Source organism: Diplotaxodon limnothrissa, linkage group LG10, assembly GCF_057381915.1.
Source record: "Diplotaxodon limnothrissa isolate DT_005_m linkage group LG10, D_limnothrissa_male_GT1.1, whole genome shotgun sequence".
NCBI classification, from domain to species: Eukaryota; Metazoa; Chordata; class Actinopteri; order Cichliformes; family Cichlidae; genus Diplotaxodon; species Diplotaxodon limnothrissa.
Window position 1 is genome coordinate 24,895,182 of NC_140605.1, and position 18,242 is coordinate 24,913,423.

The 18,242-nt window shown below is 36.8% G+C and overlaps 1 protein-coding gene across 1 annotated transcript; it reads left to right on the forward strand.

The window, feature by feature from the left end:
• The first annotated feature begins 895 nt into the window (after positions 1-895).
• Positions 896-7,206, forward strand: slc22a4 (solute carrier family 22 member 4). The gene is made up of 10 exons (XM_085363998.1): positions 896-1,324; positions 2,652-2,755; positions 2,829-2,983; positions 3,356-3,527; positions 4,469-4,595; positions 4,842-4,942; positions 5,045-5,259; positions 6,141-6,323; positions 6,882-7,017; positions 7,125-7,206. The coding sequence occupies exons 1-10, from the start codon at positions 896-898 to the stop codon at positions 7,204-7,206; spliced, it is 1,704 nt and encodes a 567-aa protein (XP_085220124.1).
• Positions 7,207-18,242: the final 11,036 nt, after the last annotated feature.

Consider the following 18,242-nt stretch of genomic DNA (forward strand, 5'->3'; position numbering starts at 1 on the left):
GTTCAACAATCAAAAAGAAAGGGCTAATCGGGAGCTTAAAGCTGCCCTGTGCTGTATCACTACCTCAATCCCTCCTTCTGAAGGCCCCATGGTCCTTAGGTTAAGTATGCTCACTAACCGCCTCACCATTTGAAGCTTCATTGGGATGTCAACCGTCTTTGCTTCCAGTCCAGGAGGGGGAGACTGTGGTGCTCTCTTTACAACATCCCCAGCATCATTAACACATCAGCTGTCTATCTCAAGCTTCCAACATCTTTTAAGATCCAGCCTACTTTTTATGTTTCCCAAATGAAACCTTTTCTTCCAGCCCTTTTTGCATGCTGGCCCATCAGCATGTACCCGCCCAGGTAGTGGACAATAAACCTGGTTACATGGTTCACAGGTTTTTGGGCATTCAAAGATAAGGTCCCACCTCAATCCTTTGCAATATTCTCTTTGTAATGAAAATAAATAATTCTGAAATATTCTGAAATAATCCAATTTATTAAGTCATGGTATCTGTTCTATTTCAAAAGTTCTATTTTACTTGTTTTTGTTTTGAAATTTTATTCTGTGCACAGTATTTGGTATGTCTAATTTACCTAACCTACTGTGAAGAAAACAAAGTCATTGAAAATATTAAAATCTAAATAAAATACTTTTCAAAATCTTGTGTAACTGTGGTCATAATGCGCTAGTCTCCTCAGCTACAGGATATTCACTTGTTTAGCACAACAAAACATGTGCTAAAGCTCAAATAGTGTTGTAAAAAAAACTTTATGTAACTGTGTAACCTCCCATATCAGGTGAGGCATATAAAACCTGAGCTCAGCTTTACAGTTCACAACCTCTGAAATCTCTTAGACCAATAGTGCTCATCCAATCTTCTGGCTATTCAGCACTGACTCTTTTAAGTATGAAGGATTTTGGTGAAGTAACGAATACGGTAAAAATCAGAGACTATGACACCATCACAGCTTTTCTTGGATCTTGGGGACCCTTTCAGCTCAGGATTTTTTTAGCACTGGCCATAAGCATTCTCCCAAATGGATTTATTGGTGGCTATATAGTATTCATAGGTGCTATTCCATCTCACGAATGCTATATTCCTGAAAACTATAACATCAGCGAGATGTGGAAAAACGTGACAATCCCATTGGAAACTGTTAGTGGCAATGCAAAGCGGAGTTCCTGTTCAAGGCTTAACTTGGATGTGGTCAGGAACTACTCTCAGAACAATATTATCCCAAATGTCGATGTGAACGTTAGTGAAATACCTTGGGAGAGTTGTATAGATGGGTGGTTACACAGCAAAAGCATCTACCAGTCAACTATTGTTACCGAGGTGAGAAATTTGTCATGATTTTATTTAGCATCATAGATTTATCTAGAACATGCATGCACAAGGTATAGCATTGATCTGCCAATCTGGTAACTAGAAAGTCTTATCAGTGTTACCAGATGTGCTTTTAAGTGAAGTGCCTGGCATGGAGCTGGATGTGAAGAATTTCAGACAAGATAGTTTTACATAGACTTTTCCATGACATGATTAAGCTATTATGCAAAGTAAAACTAATTCATGTAAACTGCTAAACTATGGCAGCCCACCAGGTACAACAACAACAGGTCAAAATGCCAAACTTTAATTTTCTACTCTTATACACAGGGTTCATGGTGTGTGATATTATTATTAATGGGAAATTAAGCAGCAACTAGAAGTCGAGCAAGTAATTATTTGTACATTAGTGCCGTAAAAAAACAAACACAAATGCTTGTTAAGATATAATCTTGCTTAAAGATGACTGTTTCAAGAATTATGCAGACTGAAAGAAGTCACACAAACACTTGAATTTACTCAGCAACCAGCAGCATCCTGCATCATGTTTTTAATGTTACTGTCAATTAAAGTTGCATTACAGTTACAATGGATTTAAGATTAATGCTCTTTAGTTTATTAGTCCTTTTCATCTTATTCAAACATCTCTCTCATGCCACAGGTGAGGATTTTGACTTACATTTTTTATAAAGTTTGACAGTTCCTTGTTTTCCCCAGTGATTGCAAAGCATTCAAGCATCAAAACAACATCAAACCACAATGTTTCCTCTACATCATGCAAATAAAAAGACTAAAACAATAACTATCCTAACATAAACTGATTTTTTCTCACTTTCTATCAGTATATGTGTATATGAGTTAAAAGTAGGTGTTTTACAAATTGTACGTGTGATTAAATTCTCCCCGTACTGGGGAGACTAACTGATAGTTATTATGAAAAATTAATGAAGTTACTGGTGTTGTTGCACAAACAATTACCTGGAACTATTAAAAAATAAAAGTTGTTCTACCTGTGGGAGAGTTACTCTTACTTTACATATTCAGAAGTCATAGATACTGTGAGTTCTTATTCTATTCTTGTCTTCAACTAGTTACTGAGAATTCCAGTCAGTAAAATATCAGCATATCATGAAAACATCCTCCAAGATGTAGCCCATGCAGGACCCCGTTGCCTACAGTGGGATTTCAGAACTTATCACCATATTACCTTAGATTTATAACCTACCACTAATTTAAATTGTGATCTGAGTCACCTGTCATTTCTTTATTGGTTGACAGATTTGCAGATGTATACCACAAATTGTAAGTGAGTGAAAACGATGTACTGATTTTGCAGTGGGACTTGGTTTGTGAGAATGCATACAAACTTCCACTCACCAGCTCCATTTATTATGTTGGTGTGCTACTGGGAGGGTTGATCTCAGGTCTGGTGTCCGACAGGTCTGTACTCCACACAACAATGTTTGAACAGTATTTGTGTTGATCTAGTCTACTAGACTGTGTTTCCTTACAGATACGGAAGGAGACCAATACTCTTTATCATGATGCTGCTTCAAACTGTATCAATCACAGCACAGATATTCTCCCCGAGCTGGGAGATTTTCACCTTCATTTTCTTTTTGGTGGGTGCTGGGGGATTCTCCAACTACATCATTGCATTTGTGCTAGGTATGTTTTCCTAATAAGGAATGAGATTTTTTATGCTGCACAGACATTAAGTAATTTTGTCTGTGCATGAAGTACAAGTCAATTGCTTGGATGTACAATAAAATTTAGGAAGCCCTAAATGAAAGAATAAAGAAATCAAGAAATAAGCAAACATAATTCCTAACTGTTATATAGACATACTATGTATCACTTATGCACAACTCTTGTTACAACCTCAAAAACTACATATGAATTGTGCTTCATGCCAGACCGTAATGGTTTATCTGATTTGATAAGTAAGACAGTAAGACAGACTGCACTAATGCTCAGTTTCAGAACTTTCCTTGTAACAATATTACAAATTTTCCAAAATGTTGTTTTTGACATTTACAGGTTCAGAAATTCTAAGCCCAAAAACCAGAGTGGCGTTTTGTTCTCTTGGAGTTTTTATGGGCTCAGCACTGGGGTACATGGCAATGCCTGGAGCAGCCTACTTCCTCCGGGAATGGCAGTTGCTGCTGATTCCAATGGCTGCCTGTGGATTGATCTACGTCCCTCTGTGGTGGTGAGACTTTTTCATTTGTTGCATTATGGCTTGTGTCCTGAAAGTTGTTTTCAACTCAAGAAAAAGATATAATTTCTTATTGAAGGGTAATACATTAATTTATAGTTCAAGATAGCAAAACACCAGCTTTTACTTCATAGTTTGTTTGTTTAAGGTTAAATACAGTAGGGGGTAACACTGTCATTTTCACTGTTATAAACCATATGTTTGGAACAGTGTATATTTTCATTGCCAGTATTAAAACTGTCTAATTTATAGAAAAAATGTTGCATACTCTTTGTTTCATTTTTCCACTTAACTTGTCAAAAACATTAATCCCCTAAGAGAAAAGGTTCATTTTACCAGATTTAGCTAATAGCTAATTTTCATCTTGAAAGGCCAATAAGTAAAATATCAACTCAACTGAAAACATCCTCCAAGCTGTAGCCCAGGCCAGCCGGATGTTTCTCCGGTTAGTTTGTTAAACTCTGACTCCAAAATATGTCAGCATATTAGAAATTTACAGCCTTATATGGTAAACAGACCCAAAATTTGCAACGTGATCTGAATTCCTTGTCAGTCATGTTGATCACTTGTTTTGTTTTTTATGAATGGTGTGCTGCCTTGAACTGTGGGACATGATCATCTCCTTTCTTTTTGTGAAGGATAGTCCAGCATATTCTACACTAGATGCGCAAATAGTGAAATCACTGAAGCACTTTTCCTGAACATTTATACAGATCAATCAGCTCTTGTCATGGCTGCCATTCAGATACTGGGTCATTTCACTACTTTAGGATCGTTCCTAAACAAAAACGACTATTCAACCTCAACCAACAAACAGCTAACTCAACAAGATGTTTTGGCAGGGATGTCGTCAATGTCTTGCTTTACTATCAGATTAATGATCAAGTTTGTGTTTCTCTGAAAATATTATGTTGCCACTGTGTTTGTCTGCTCAGGATAGTCCCAGAGTCTCCTCGCTGGCTGATCTCTCAAGGAAGCGTAAACGAGGCTGAAGCAATCCTGAAGCACGCTGCAAAGCTGAACAAAGTAGAGCCGCCACAGGCAATTTTTACACAAGCTGAGGTAAGTGCATCAGCAAGTTGGTGATTTTAAATCAGAGTGTGTTTTGAGAAATGTGCATTAGGTTAGAATAAAACTAAAACCTTTGACATTTGCACCATGATTATGCTTGTCTCTTGGCTTAGGTTTGCATTTCAAGTTAGCCTATTTTTCTTTATAAAAATTCATTATATGGCTTTATAGCACATATGCAGAAGTCTGCAGGTCCAGGATCCAAAGTTTAACCACTTTGTCTGTTTTTTGCCACAGATTGAAGATGCGCTCACAATGAAGGAGGAGAAGCAAAACATTTTGGTCATTGTGAAAAGCTGCAATATATTCTCTATTACACTGATATGTTCACTTCTGTGGTACATCTAGAATTTGCTCATATGATTTAGGAGATTAAAAGATTTAAACCAAAATAATTGCTTGTTATGTCAAATTAAGTTTTGCTTTGAATTTCTGTGCAGGATCATCATCACCATCAGCTACTATGCTTTAGTCCTCAACACTTCCAACCTGAACGGTGACCCTTACATAAACAGCTTCTTGTCTGCTGTCGTAGAAGTTCCAGCTTACATAATTGCCTTGGTACTGCTTAAGTACTGCTCCAGGCGCTTCTGCCAGTCTTCCACGCTCTTTCTCGGGGGTGTCATGATCCTCTGTGTCCACCTCATTCCAATAGGTAATGATTAAAGTGTTACAAGCAAGTCACTTGTTAATGAGTTCACACTGTGGATGAACAAATGTTTGCACTTCGTCCTCAGAAAATGTAACAGGAACAAAACCCCATTTACTTACCTTGATAAAATAAAAATGTATTCAGAATGCATGTGACGTGTTATTTGACCAAGTTGAATACTTTTAGCTTCCGCTGTGACCAAATCGGACATGGGTCTAAAGGGCATTACAGACTGAGCGCGTGCAAAAAGAAACACAAAGTTCTAAATTTTCCAAATGCATTTTCACCAGAAAATGCACTGAGACAAAATAGGGCAGTTGAGCAGTTTTAGCACTTGTTGACAGAGTTGGAACCACATCTGAGGAGGCAGAGAAATAATTTCAGAGGGCCATTGACCCGGAGCAGTGTCTACTGTAGCTGTTCGTCTGATGTAAAATGGTATTTTTTAGTATTTGTATACTCGGTAACAGTGTCCGTTTTAAGTTACAATTGCACCTGTTGCCAGATGCAGTGGCCTGACTGGTCAGAGCTATTTATTTGGAACTGACAAAAAGTTTTTTGTTCATTAAACTAAATCCTGGCAAATCGTCAAGTGAAGTTCTGCAATCGGTGAGAATTAGAACAGATATTTTAACGTGCAAAATATTTGGACCGATCTAATGCATTGTGTGTAAAGGCCTTAAGTGCAGTCTCTTTAGCATGGCTGCATTGTTTAAAAGTGCATATTAATCGACTGCTCATGAATATTTAGCACTAGCACAGCTCGAATGATTAAGTAAGGTATATTTAGCTACATGAGGAAGTTAGAAACAACACTTAGTTATGTGCATCTCTTTTGACTTTTTAGGTTGTGCTGTAATGTTAAATGTTTTTTACTTCCATAGGTTTACCAGGTGTGGCTGTTTTTCTTGAGATGTTGGGAAAGTTTGGCATCACATCAGCATTCTGTGTGGTGTATGCTGTCACATCAGAGCTGTTCCCCACAGTTATCAGAAACACAGCAATGGGGATTTGCTCCATGGCTGCACGGATTGGGACCATCATCTCCCCATTTATTATTTACTTAGGTAGGATTTTTTGTTTGTTTTACTTCTTCAGGCATTTGGCTTTTACCAGGATTATTTTTAACAAAGTATTTAAAGTTAGCTGGCTTATTATTATTATGGCTTAGTACCTTTTATTACATAGTAATGCTACTGTCAATACTATTCTGTCTTTCCAATTCCATTCAATTCATTTCACAACAACAGTTGTCTCAATTGTAAGGCAAAGACTCCACAATAATACAGAGAAAAAGTCTTAACAACTTATAGTACAAAATCCCAAAGTTTTGCCCTTATTCTCTCCAATTTGTCTGCTTAACAATGCTACCAGTTCAGCTGGAACTCTGGAAAATTAAGCACATTTTTCAGTTCATAATTTTGTTTACATTCTATTTATTTATGTATTTATTGATGTTTTTGTTTTTCAGACTTGAAGTTGTATTAAAAGGTCAAGGTTTATGTTCTTTAACAAGAAAAAAATTAACTTTTGCTTATTTCTTCTTCTTTTTATTTTACTAGCAACAGATAGTCTGTTTTTGTTTTGATGTCCTTATCATTTTATTTTGCATTTTCTATTTGCAGGACAAGAATTCAAGGCACTCCCCTACATACTAATGGGAGTTCTAGCAATATGTGGTGCTGTCTTATGTTTGTTGTTGCCTGAAACAAATGGAAAAATCTTGCCAGAGACTATATCACAAATGCCACAGATATGCAGGTACGTTTAGGCATTAATATATCTACAATCTTTATGTTTAATACCTATTTTGTCACAGTTAAAAATTTTATGTCCCACTGTTGCTAAATGACACCTTGTTGTTCTAGCAGGAGAAAAGGAGAAAAGGAAAAGGAGGCTGAAAATGAAGCGACTCCATCTGTTTGCCAGCTCAAAGAATCTAAATTATAGTTTGGCTTCTCTATGTTTTTATTTTTTGGTTTGTTTGTTGTTTTTTGTTTTTCAGATATTCAATTGCTGCAGAACATCATGAAGCAGCATGACGTTCTGCAGTTAAACAGCATGTTATACATTTTAAACCTTCTTTTCAGTATTTTTGTGTTTTATGTCTTTTATTTTGAACTATTTTGTAACGGTACTGTATTTGTTTGTTTAGCTTACTTGTGTTATTGTGATGTTTCTTGTCATCAGCAGATGTAGCCACCTCTAGAAATTTAGGAAATTTGCTGGTGTGGAGCATTCAGATATGTCTCCATCCTGAGTCCCAATGGACTTCAAATACATCTCTCACCACCTGCAACAGGCAGCGTGCAGAATATGCAGCACAATGCACACTTCTCCAAAATCCTCTGTCTATGTGGCAAATAATGGTAACGTGTTATTACAAAATAAATAGTTTAGAATTAAAATACATTTCCTGGCGGTGTGGTTTCTACAGTTACACACATTTTTGACATAAAAGAACTCCCCACCTTCTTCAGATATCAGTGGGGTTGCGTGTTAGGAGTGTCAGTATGGGGACAGCCAAGCCTGAGCCAAAGGTTCAATCTCTTTATTTGTCCTGGAAACAAGTCAACTGATACAGAAAAAATGATTTAGTATACATATATAAAGCCCTTAGAATCATCACTGCATTACTCCCTCATGTGGAGGCCCAGGAGAAAGCTTCTTCTATTTAGTAACACATCAAAAGAATGAAGGTGTTGCAATTACCGGGTCAATGTCCAGACCTCGACCTGATTAAAATGGTGTTTCTGGATCTCAGGGACAGCTCTGCATAAATGAATGTGCACAAACCTTATTTAAAGCAATGCTTAAATGCAATGTAGTATTGCTGACAGGTAACACTATTCACCTACTGAAATTCTTCCAGCTGCTTCTATCCTTTGAGTTGCCTGATTTTAATCACTCTAAAATGTCTTTTGCCATGGCTTAAATCCTCCTACTGTACAACTGACTGCTCTGGTGGGTAAAACATTACTTAAGGTGCTGTTGTGGTGCCAAAAGCTGTATTTAGACATCTGAACCTGAGCTAGGCAGAGAGGAGAGGTGACTTGGAGGACTTCTGCTGGGTAGACCTGGTAATGCAGGAGGAGATGAAATGAACACAAAGCATCACTGGTGTATCCTTTTTTTTTTTTTTAAAAATAATAATAATAATTATTATTATTATTATTATTATTATTATTATTATTATTCACTGCGTTTTACATCTGCACAAAAAAGCTGAGCTTTCTGTGATGTAATAAATAGTTTCCCCAACTTCTGTATGACCTTTCTTTCAATTCCGTTTTTGTGATGACAGAAAAATAGTGCTAATATTCTGTCTCTCTGGACCCTGTACGAACTATTTAATTGTGGTAAATGGGTGGGATAACTGATTGATTTTTTTTTATTTATTTTATTTTGCTACTTAAAGACAAAGCCACCTAGACTAAGATGAGTCTATTTTACTATTTTTAATAATTTAGGTTCCACGGGTAAGAGCAGTGTGAACAGGGACATGGATATTTAATAAAGTATCATTTTAATTCACCCTCACTATAATCAGATAATACATAGGTATCTCTGAATAAGACATAAAAAATGTGCGTGCTTTCACCAGCGCTTGGAGGCAACGAACAAAAACAAAAGATCCAGGAAACCTTGGTGTCGCAGCAGTAGGCTATTATTACTGCGACAATGAGACGCCTAGGCTACGTGGGGCTGTGTGAGGACACAGTGTGTGATGTAAGATGCTTGTACATATTTTTGTTGACACATTTCATCGTTGACATTAGTTAACTGCTAATTAATTATTTTGTGCGCGTCTTTTAAAAGGCCGCGGTGTTGGCTAGAGTTTTATGCGTTTTTTAAATAAGCGTTTTGTTTTTTTTTTAAAAAAATGAAGCGTCATCAGTTTCCGGGGAAAGTCCGCCAGCATTTCGCTTTCAATTCAGATGCGACGGCACGATTTAAATGTAAACCAGTGTAATTGTTTTACATTTTATTACCAAACGTAAAAATAATTAATATCGACTGGACTGTTTGTATATAAGAAGCTGGATTCGGGAAGCTGCAAGAACAAAACTGACCACAGCGATGAACGCAAATCGGAGTTACTGGTAAGTCTTGCGTAGGAATTGTGCCTGAAGGGCCGAGCAAAGTAAAAGTGAAACCGAACACACAAGCTAACTGCTTCATTCTTTGCTCAAATCCACTCGAGCTTTAATTCATATATGGATGGATTTTTTTTCATCTTTTATGCGGAATATATTGATGGAGGCACATGTTGAGGTGAGTTTTTTCTTTTAATCTGCATACTCGCATCATTTCGCCCCAGATGGCGGCAGTTCTGTTTTTTCATTACAGCCTTGATGTAACTGGAATAGCTGGAGCTTACATCACTTAACAGATATGAAATCGGAAATCAATGCAACTTTCTCTGTCAATTCTTGGCGTGCTATTCATTAGAAAATTATAAAGAAACGCGATATGCACGATATGCACAGAAAACAAAACATGAATAAAGGAACACCAAAAGGTAGGGATCGTCATGCTTCACAGACAGAAGGTGAACTATTTTTTCCAGCCCCATCTTTTCCCCTCGGTGATGAATCTTAAAGAGTATTTATTCGTTACTATTGACTGTGCTCAGTATTTAATTCCACTTTAATATTTTAATCCACAAAGGCCTAAATGAAAACATTTGTGCCTTTTATGTACATCTTGACTGACACATACATCTGTTTTCAGTATGACTCTTTAGATTCTCGGAAAGACGGAAAATTGCTTCCTAGGCCCTTAAGTAGCAAAACCGCTGAATCAAACTATTCCTTCATTACACTGCTAATCTTAAAGGGTTTTTTTAGCAATATATTAAGAATATCTCATAGGTTTCTTTCAGTTTCCAAGGAAAAAGCCTCTGGGTTTGTATTGTAAATCTTCTATAGCTGGGACTGTTTAAATGGCTGCTCTCAGGCAATCCCCTATTTAGATAATACTTTTTGTACAGCTGTACTATATATATTTAACCGCTAGTTGTCGCCATAGTCAACTATTTCATTTTTTTATTCGTTTTGTAATATGTCAAAAATATTCAATGTGTTTAACTTACGCTTATTAATTTAAGCATAGTGTTTAGATTTATGCGAATTTCTACTGTTTTGTAATAAAAAAAAAGTTACAAATAATTAAGAACAATATATACAATAACAATATAACAATAATTTATACCAAGGGCGTAGATTTGGCATGGACGGAAGGGACATGTCCCCACCAGTATCCAGCGATTATTGAATTGTCCCCACCAATAATTTAATCGCTTCAAGTAAAGAAAAACAAAACCGGCAGAAAGAAAAAAAAACGATCTGTCAACGTCTCAGTCACCTAGCGGTGCAGAAAGAGTTAAATTACGTTCTCTCCTGGAGTCCTACCTCATGTGACAAATATGGCCAATGTGATTGGCTGTGCCTTTCAGGGAGCTCTGTTTAGTTTTAGCAGCGGCAAGCCTGCGCTGCAAGGACCTGCAAGGAGGAGAGGATGATGGCAGGAAAAGGAACAACATAGATATAAGAAAGTATTTTTGCACAAATTGACAGAAACACTGAAGCAGCTACACATTTTATTCTTATTGTCATGTATGTCCTATTTGTCAGGTGACAGAAGAACCAACACAAAGCTCAGAGAGCAATGGTGACACAAGATCACAGGTGAAATTGGATGATGACTTGGTGGGTCATTACTGTATTTGAAGCTAATTTTATTTTTGTATGATACCTGATTTATATGGAATATGGCTGAAGTAAACTAAAGTCTAAAATACTTAGTCGTTTGTTTAATAGTAATTTTACATTATATAATTCATATTCATATTTTTGTTTAATTTAAGACTAAAATTAAATTAAATTAATGAGAGGGGTCGGGACAAATAAGTGTATACTTCTGTCTACTCCTTTTCAAACAAAAAAATGGAATGATATTTTGTAATGATTGTGAATGTACATGTTTAAAATAAAAATGAACTGAACTAATTCACATATAAAACTATGAATTGAAATTTTAAATGGTTTAAAAGCATGTAAAATAGCATATGTAGGCAAGTATATTTCTCCTTTTTTTATCAAGACGCAAAGACGATAAGGAAAAAGAAGAAAAGAAACGGGGCAGTGTTCGGTGGTTGAATCATCCATCCCCACCAATGCCAAAACCAAATCTACACCCTTGATATACACAACTGTGTATTTCATCTTATATTAGATAAAATATTTTGCGTAGACGAAGTGGTCGAGGATTTAAGGCTATGAAACAAAGCTTTTGCATATATTGTTTACTAAAGTACACCGTTTTTGGCACCATGTGAAAAACTCACATATACATATACAGAAAATCAACAAAATAGGATGCTGTAAAACATAAAAACAGATTGTAATGATTTGCAAATCTCATTAACCTATATTTTATCCACAATAGAACACAGAAAATATATCATATGTCTAAAGCTAGACAATGTCCCACGTTTAATACAAAATGTAACATTGAATGCATAACTGATGGTATGTGGATACATGAAATTGGCAGCTTGTATGCCTTGTAAGGCCCCAGCTGTGCTGAAAGGTATATTTTAGAGCTTTTAGAGCAACATATACTCCCTTCCAGATGAAGTATTTTTTTATCACAATAGTATGACTTTGTGGAAAAATCTGTTTACTGAACTGACCTGCCTGCAGCCCTGGCCTTTCACCAACTGAAAACATTTGGACCATTATGAAATGAAAAGTATTACAAAGACCCTGGACAGTTGAGCAACTAGAGTCCCAAAACAGGCAAGAATTCCTCTCGCAGAAGTCCAGCAGCTGGTCTCTACAGTTCCCAGACACTTACAGACTGCTGTCAAAACAAACTAAGATGCTGCACTGAATTATAACACAGTTATAACTGAGTCTTTTTGTAACTTGTACATAACAGAGTGAGTTTAATATGTTGGCTGCTCGCTCCACTACAGGGCTATGTAGCTTGGCCAGGAAATGTGGAAAATAGAGATATAATCTTTTGTTTGTTTTTTGGTTTAAAATTCATAGATTGCTAGCTGAAGAGCTCTTGCAGTCTAAAAGTGGAAAATAGATTGTTATTGGCTGATTTTTTTTTCCTGGATTGTTTAGCCCTGCGACAGACTGCCAACCTGTTCACAGTGTACCCTGTCTCTCGTGCTGAGACAGCTGGGATAGGCTTCAGCCCCAGAGTTGATGGATGATTTTTTTTTTTTAGTTAGGTGGCATACCATTTGAGTGCTTTTCCCTTCTGGACTTACACAGGAACTTTCATGACATTGTATTTACTTACTTAGATTAATTCTATCACTTACAAAAGTTTTGAAAGCTTCAAAATAGTACTACCGTCTTACTTCCAGGTATAGAAGTATTTTACTCTGAAGTATTTTCACTTGAGTATTTGACACTTTTGGCACTTTCTACACCGTCCATCCATTTTTTCCCACTTATCCAGTTCAGCGTCCGGGTGCAGCTGAAGTTTATGCCAGCAGTAAAAAGGGAAGAAATGGGGTATAGCCTTGACAGGTTGGCTGTATAACTCGCTAACACAGAGAGAGACAGAGCACCATTAACACCAGCACCCAGTTTAGAATCACCAGTCAACTTAACATGCTTGGGTTGACCAAGGCCAGTAGATTTGAACACCTTGCTGTGGCATAAAAGTGCAAATAACTGCCGCACTGTACCACTCTACTTTTTAATCCATTACATCGATTTTATAACTTGGACCTTTAATGACTGTGATGCAGACAAATGAAAAGAATTAAAACAGAAAACATTTTTTTATATTTTTAATAATTTCTTGGAAGAAAAGCTACAAGCCAAAAAAAGTGTATCTCTCCCCCCCTATGAGGTTTGCCACAAAGTAACTGCTGACACATAAATGCACAAAACATCGGAATTCCAATTATTTTCCTTTAATTATTTTGATAGGTTATGTTTTCTATAAACATAACATTCCATTTATATTTGTATTCCAACACTTATTAGCACTAAAGCATACCAAAACATGCTGATACATTTATTTTAAATTCTTAGTACATTTAGAATAAATTTTATCAATTTGACTAAAAAGTCTCAAAATGTTTGTTTGTTTGTGCCACTCATCAACCTCACAGGCCAAACATGCAGTTTAATAAATGAACACCAGATGTCACCATTGGTCAAGACTTAAAGAACCACAACATCACTAATAACCAGTAGGTGGCACTGGAGACCTAGTTAAAATGGCTTTGGTGACTGTGTTCTGCTTATGGCATGAGAAAAGGAAGTTTTGTGGTTTGAGTGTTAATGATGAGCTGAGTACTTGCCCTTGTTTGCTAATCATCTGACGTTTATATTTTGCATGTCTGCTAACATATGTACAAGGCAACAATTCGCCACATAAAAGCAGTCTTAGAGCATACAGTTTTCTTTGTTTTATTACAATCAGTCTGCAGAGCAGCATGATGAGTGTCCTACATTAAAAACAGGAAATGAATCGACTGAACTACAGCAGCGATAGATGTGCTACTTTGAACCCAGCCTGCCAGCAGCGACCTTTACATAACAGAGTTACAGGAACTCTTGTAGCAAAAACATAAGATGAAAAAAACTTCTCCATGCTATCACCAGGCAAACCCTCTGCTCTGAAAGCCTTCCAAAAGCATTCAAAGTAGGCAAAATATATTTAACGCGGCAAAATACAACACTTTAACTTAAGCAGACTATGTGTATCAGCGTCACGGCATAAGAATACTTAAGCTTTAGGTATGCTTTTGTCTGGTTTCCATATAATCTGATTTGAAGTGGAATGCTTCCTTCAACACTTGTCATCAGATAATTCATGTAGATAACATGCAGCCATCGGGGGGGGGGGGGGTTCCATTTTAAGTTTGTGACACCTAGGAGGACTGAATAAGTCATTGTGGTAACAATCCAAAAGTTTAGCCATTATTTAACTGTGAACGTGCAGCATGCTTAACCCAAGAAAATGCCAGTATTGAGTGACTTTTTGAACCCTAGAAGTTTTAAGTTCTCTTTGATGTTCATGTGCACTGCTAAGTGGTATGACACCTTAACTCAGAGACACACCACAAATGAGTGAGTGTGTTGCATGCCATGATTTTAAATCCCAGTATGGTCACAAATTCAAGGGTTTACACTGATCATTACTCGTTTAGTAAAACCATGACTGCACGACTTACAAACAGCTGGCAGTGAGTGGGTGGCATTCACCTAGAAGTACTAAACCACAAACAACATGTTATCTAATCATTTATGATCTTGCTAACTGGCATTGCGTGTGCAAAGAGTCATAAATACTATGATTCTTACAGTAAAAAATACATGTGTACCAACTCTCAGGTCTCAACATTTGGTGATACATCTCCTCCTATGAGATAAGGACCGCAATCTCAAATAGGCCAGTAACTCACTCGGGTAGAGTTTGTTTTGCACTGTTTCTTATGTGGGTTTTTTAATTGCTTTTTTTAGTTTGCTGTAATGGAATGATAGAAAAATCATACTCTCCTTCTGTTTTGTGTCATTTTTCTGTGATATCTTATAGACCACTAAGCTAGTGTGTAGTGATGCAAGGATGTCGGGCACTCAAATGCAGAGGGTCGTTTGCAAGTATAATGTTACCCATATCTGATGAGCAGAGAGTAAACTTGAGTCCGTGAGCTCCTCTCATCATCACTAAAGATGATAATTCATAAAAGAAGTGGTTTATTTAAAAGAAGAAGAAGAAAGAAAGAAAGAAAGAGGAAAAATAGCATTCAGTTCCCCCCAAAAAGCAACTCTCCTGCAAAAAATGCTTTGAGATGAGTTTTTGTTTTGATGCTGTGGTTTCTGTGGCTTCTTCTTACAAAGCTGAAACTTTAAAGCCTGGTGCAAAAAAAGCAAACAAAAAACAAAAAACATTCCACTGCGGCTAAACCACAGTTCAAATGAAAGCATGAAAGGTGAAGCCTGACTTCCCAACTCCAGGCGGATTTATTAGAAATGCCTCGCCTTCTCTCTGAGCAGCACCATCTATTGGCCAGAGGACAAAAATGCAAAGCATCTGCTTCTCTCAAGTCACGTGATTTAAGAGAAATCGAGCCTCCAGTTTAGAGCAGGTCACATTGAGGCTGACACAGACCATGAAAAGGGCTTGACTCAGCAGGTGCTTTTTTTTTTTATTGCATTGGGTGTTCGTCCACTTTTATTTCGCTTATCTGACCATTTATATGAATTATCCAGTGCATATTTTCAACTTTTAGCTCTGGAATTACTTGACATCTGTCACAGATGGCAGTTTTGGGTTCAGTTATTGGGGTTTGTTTAATCACATATGTGTAACTGCATGTGTAGAGGTTCTCTTGCAGCACACCCAGAAATAAAAAGTTGTACTTGCCATTAATTTGCTATGCTTTCAGAGTATGATAAAGTGTATTTCTTTAATGTCACGCTACTGTTGGTTGACATTAAGGAAATACATATTTTAAAAAATATATTTGGAGGGATTAACTCACAGTTGTTAATGTTAGCCTCAGGCATCCAGCCTGAGGCTAACATTAACAGCATCCAGGACAAAGAATAACACATATGTCTGCTATGTCCAAACAAACAAAACTATGAGGTTTGTTTTTTAAACCTTCATGTTTATCTTTAACCCTGTTTGCTGTCTTTGTTGTTGCTGTTTTGGCTTCATAGCAACAACTTTGTTCACCTGTGGCCACACCCACAGCAGATGGCACGGCAGCACAAAGACATTTAGAATGATGGGTGATTTCGGGTAAATGGGATATTTATTGTACACACAGGCTCGAACACAAATAAAGAGTGTATATTGCTTACACCAAGACCTCAAAGTTGGCACATCACATCAAAGTATTCTTGATCTCATTCTCATGCTGACACATTTTTAAAAAAATTTTTTTTACTACTATTATGTTTTATCAGCAGTAGATTTGATATCACGAAAAGGTTCTGGAGACATTGGAAAGTGGATTGCAAAAATAGGGAAAAAGTTCATTCAGTCACTGGGGCGGTGGTAAATGTGTCTAATGGATCCTGAAGTGTGCGGAAGATATTATGTTCTCGAGGAATATAGAGGAACTTCTTAAGCAACACATTCCTTGGGAGCTGTCGTGTCCTGATGCTCAGGAATGCCAAAATTGTCCAAGACGGTTTACACCCTGTTACATCCGCATAGATTGTTTTTCAGCTTTACCGTGCCAATCACTATAATGCACATACGTGTTTGTTAAAGCAGCTCGGCAGGCTGGATAATAACAGCATTCCCTGGCTCATAAAACAAAAGATTTTTTTTCTCTGTTTGCATGCCACCTTAATGGAGAGTTGTTGGCATTACACACACAAAATCTGTGATGATGCAGGTTGGGCTGGTATCATTAATTTAAACAGACAAATTACAGGAAGAAGGTATTGCTCCTCTGGAGATCACCAGCTGTCACTGCTCCTAGGCCTTTAACATTTTAAGTTAACTAACAAAATAAACCACATTTTGCTCTTGTTTTGTTTAGCACAGCACTGTTTCTGTTTATCTGTGTGACTTTATCAGAAACGATTGCAGAAAAACATGCATTTTCTTGTAGAAGGCATATATATAACTTTATTGAGAAGACCCACATGGCATAGTAAGCCTTTAGATGATGGTAGTCTCAAAGAGATAAGTCATTCATGATAGATGACTTGTTTGAGTTGTGATTTAACATGACTATTTTTAGTGCACTGTTGATTGTGAGTTGCACTCCTAAGAAAAGAAGTCATCAGGATGTTTTTCACTTATGGTAACCACATGTGACTATTGATTAACATCCACCTGTTGACTGGGCAGAGCAGCATTTATTTTGCAACATAATGTGGTAAAATATGGGCGCTATATCATCCTGCCACTAAATGACATCCACTTCCTTTGTGTGTCTGTGTGAGAGAGCAAGAGACAGAGAAAAGCAACAGAAAGGATTTTGGTCTTTCCAGTAAATGAGCTAACTCTAGTAAATTGCCTTCTCCTTTGTCTCATTTCTTTCACTCATTTAGCTACCCTCCCAACCAAAAAACAACATGCATGTGCATACACACACATACACACATACACACACAGAAGCTTATAAAGCATCGAACCAATATGTGGCCAGAAGACAGCCAAAAACAGCCTTGGCTTATCACACTGTCTTACCCTTCCTCACTCCATCTCTGTCACCCATGCCTACAATGCACCCACTCCTTTACACCCACATGCACACTTGATTGCTTTTGCACATCGTCAACTTTTTTGGCATACAGGTAACTCCTGTTTACAAAGGTATGACAGTCAAACAGGATGTGATTCTACTGAATATGAATGCTTGCGTGACTTCTCTCTCTGTGTTATGTATAATTAAATTGAATTTTATTTTATTTTATTTAAGGCACTTTGTAAGTAAGACCTAGCTGCGTGGAGAAAGACTCAAATAATCCAAAAATCCATTTTGTGCAAGTCCCCGGCAACAGTAAGGGAAAGAAACGTTTATTCAAACCAGACTCGTGAAGACAGTCCTTCTACCCTGACTGTTTGGGATTAGATAAAAGTGAAGAAAGAAAAGAAAAAAACTAAGAAACAATATGAATTATTAGAAATTAGAAATATTGGCATATAAAAAGTACTCCAGTGCAAACTTTGCATCTTTGAAAATGTAACCTGTGAGAATTTGGAGAGTATTAGTACCTTTAATACTGAAATTAACCATGCTAAAATTATTGAAATGCAACTAACTCACCTTTATTATCGTGTTATGTATCATATTGTTGGGTTATTATAAGTGCAATTATGTGTAATTAATTGTGTTAAATAACTATAGCTATGACTAGTAAGCATAAGGAGTGTAAATCTGCAAAAAACAAAAAAGTTAAAGTTGGTCATCAAGAATTAAAAACAGGAATATTTCATATTAACGCATGAACGTGTTTGAATTTTAATGCAAAGATGGA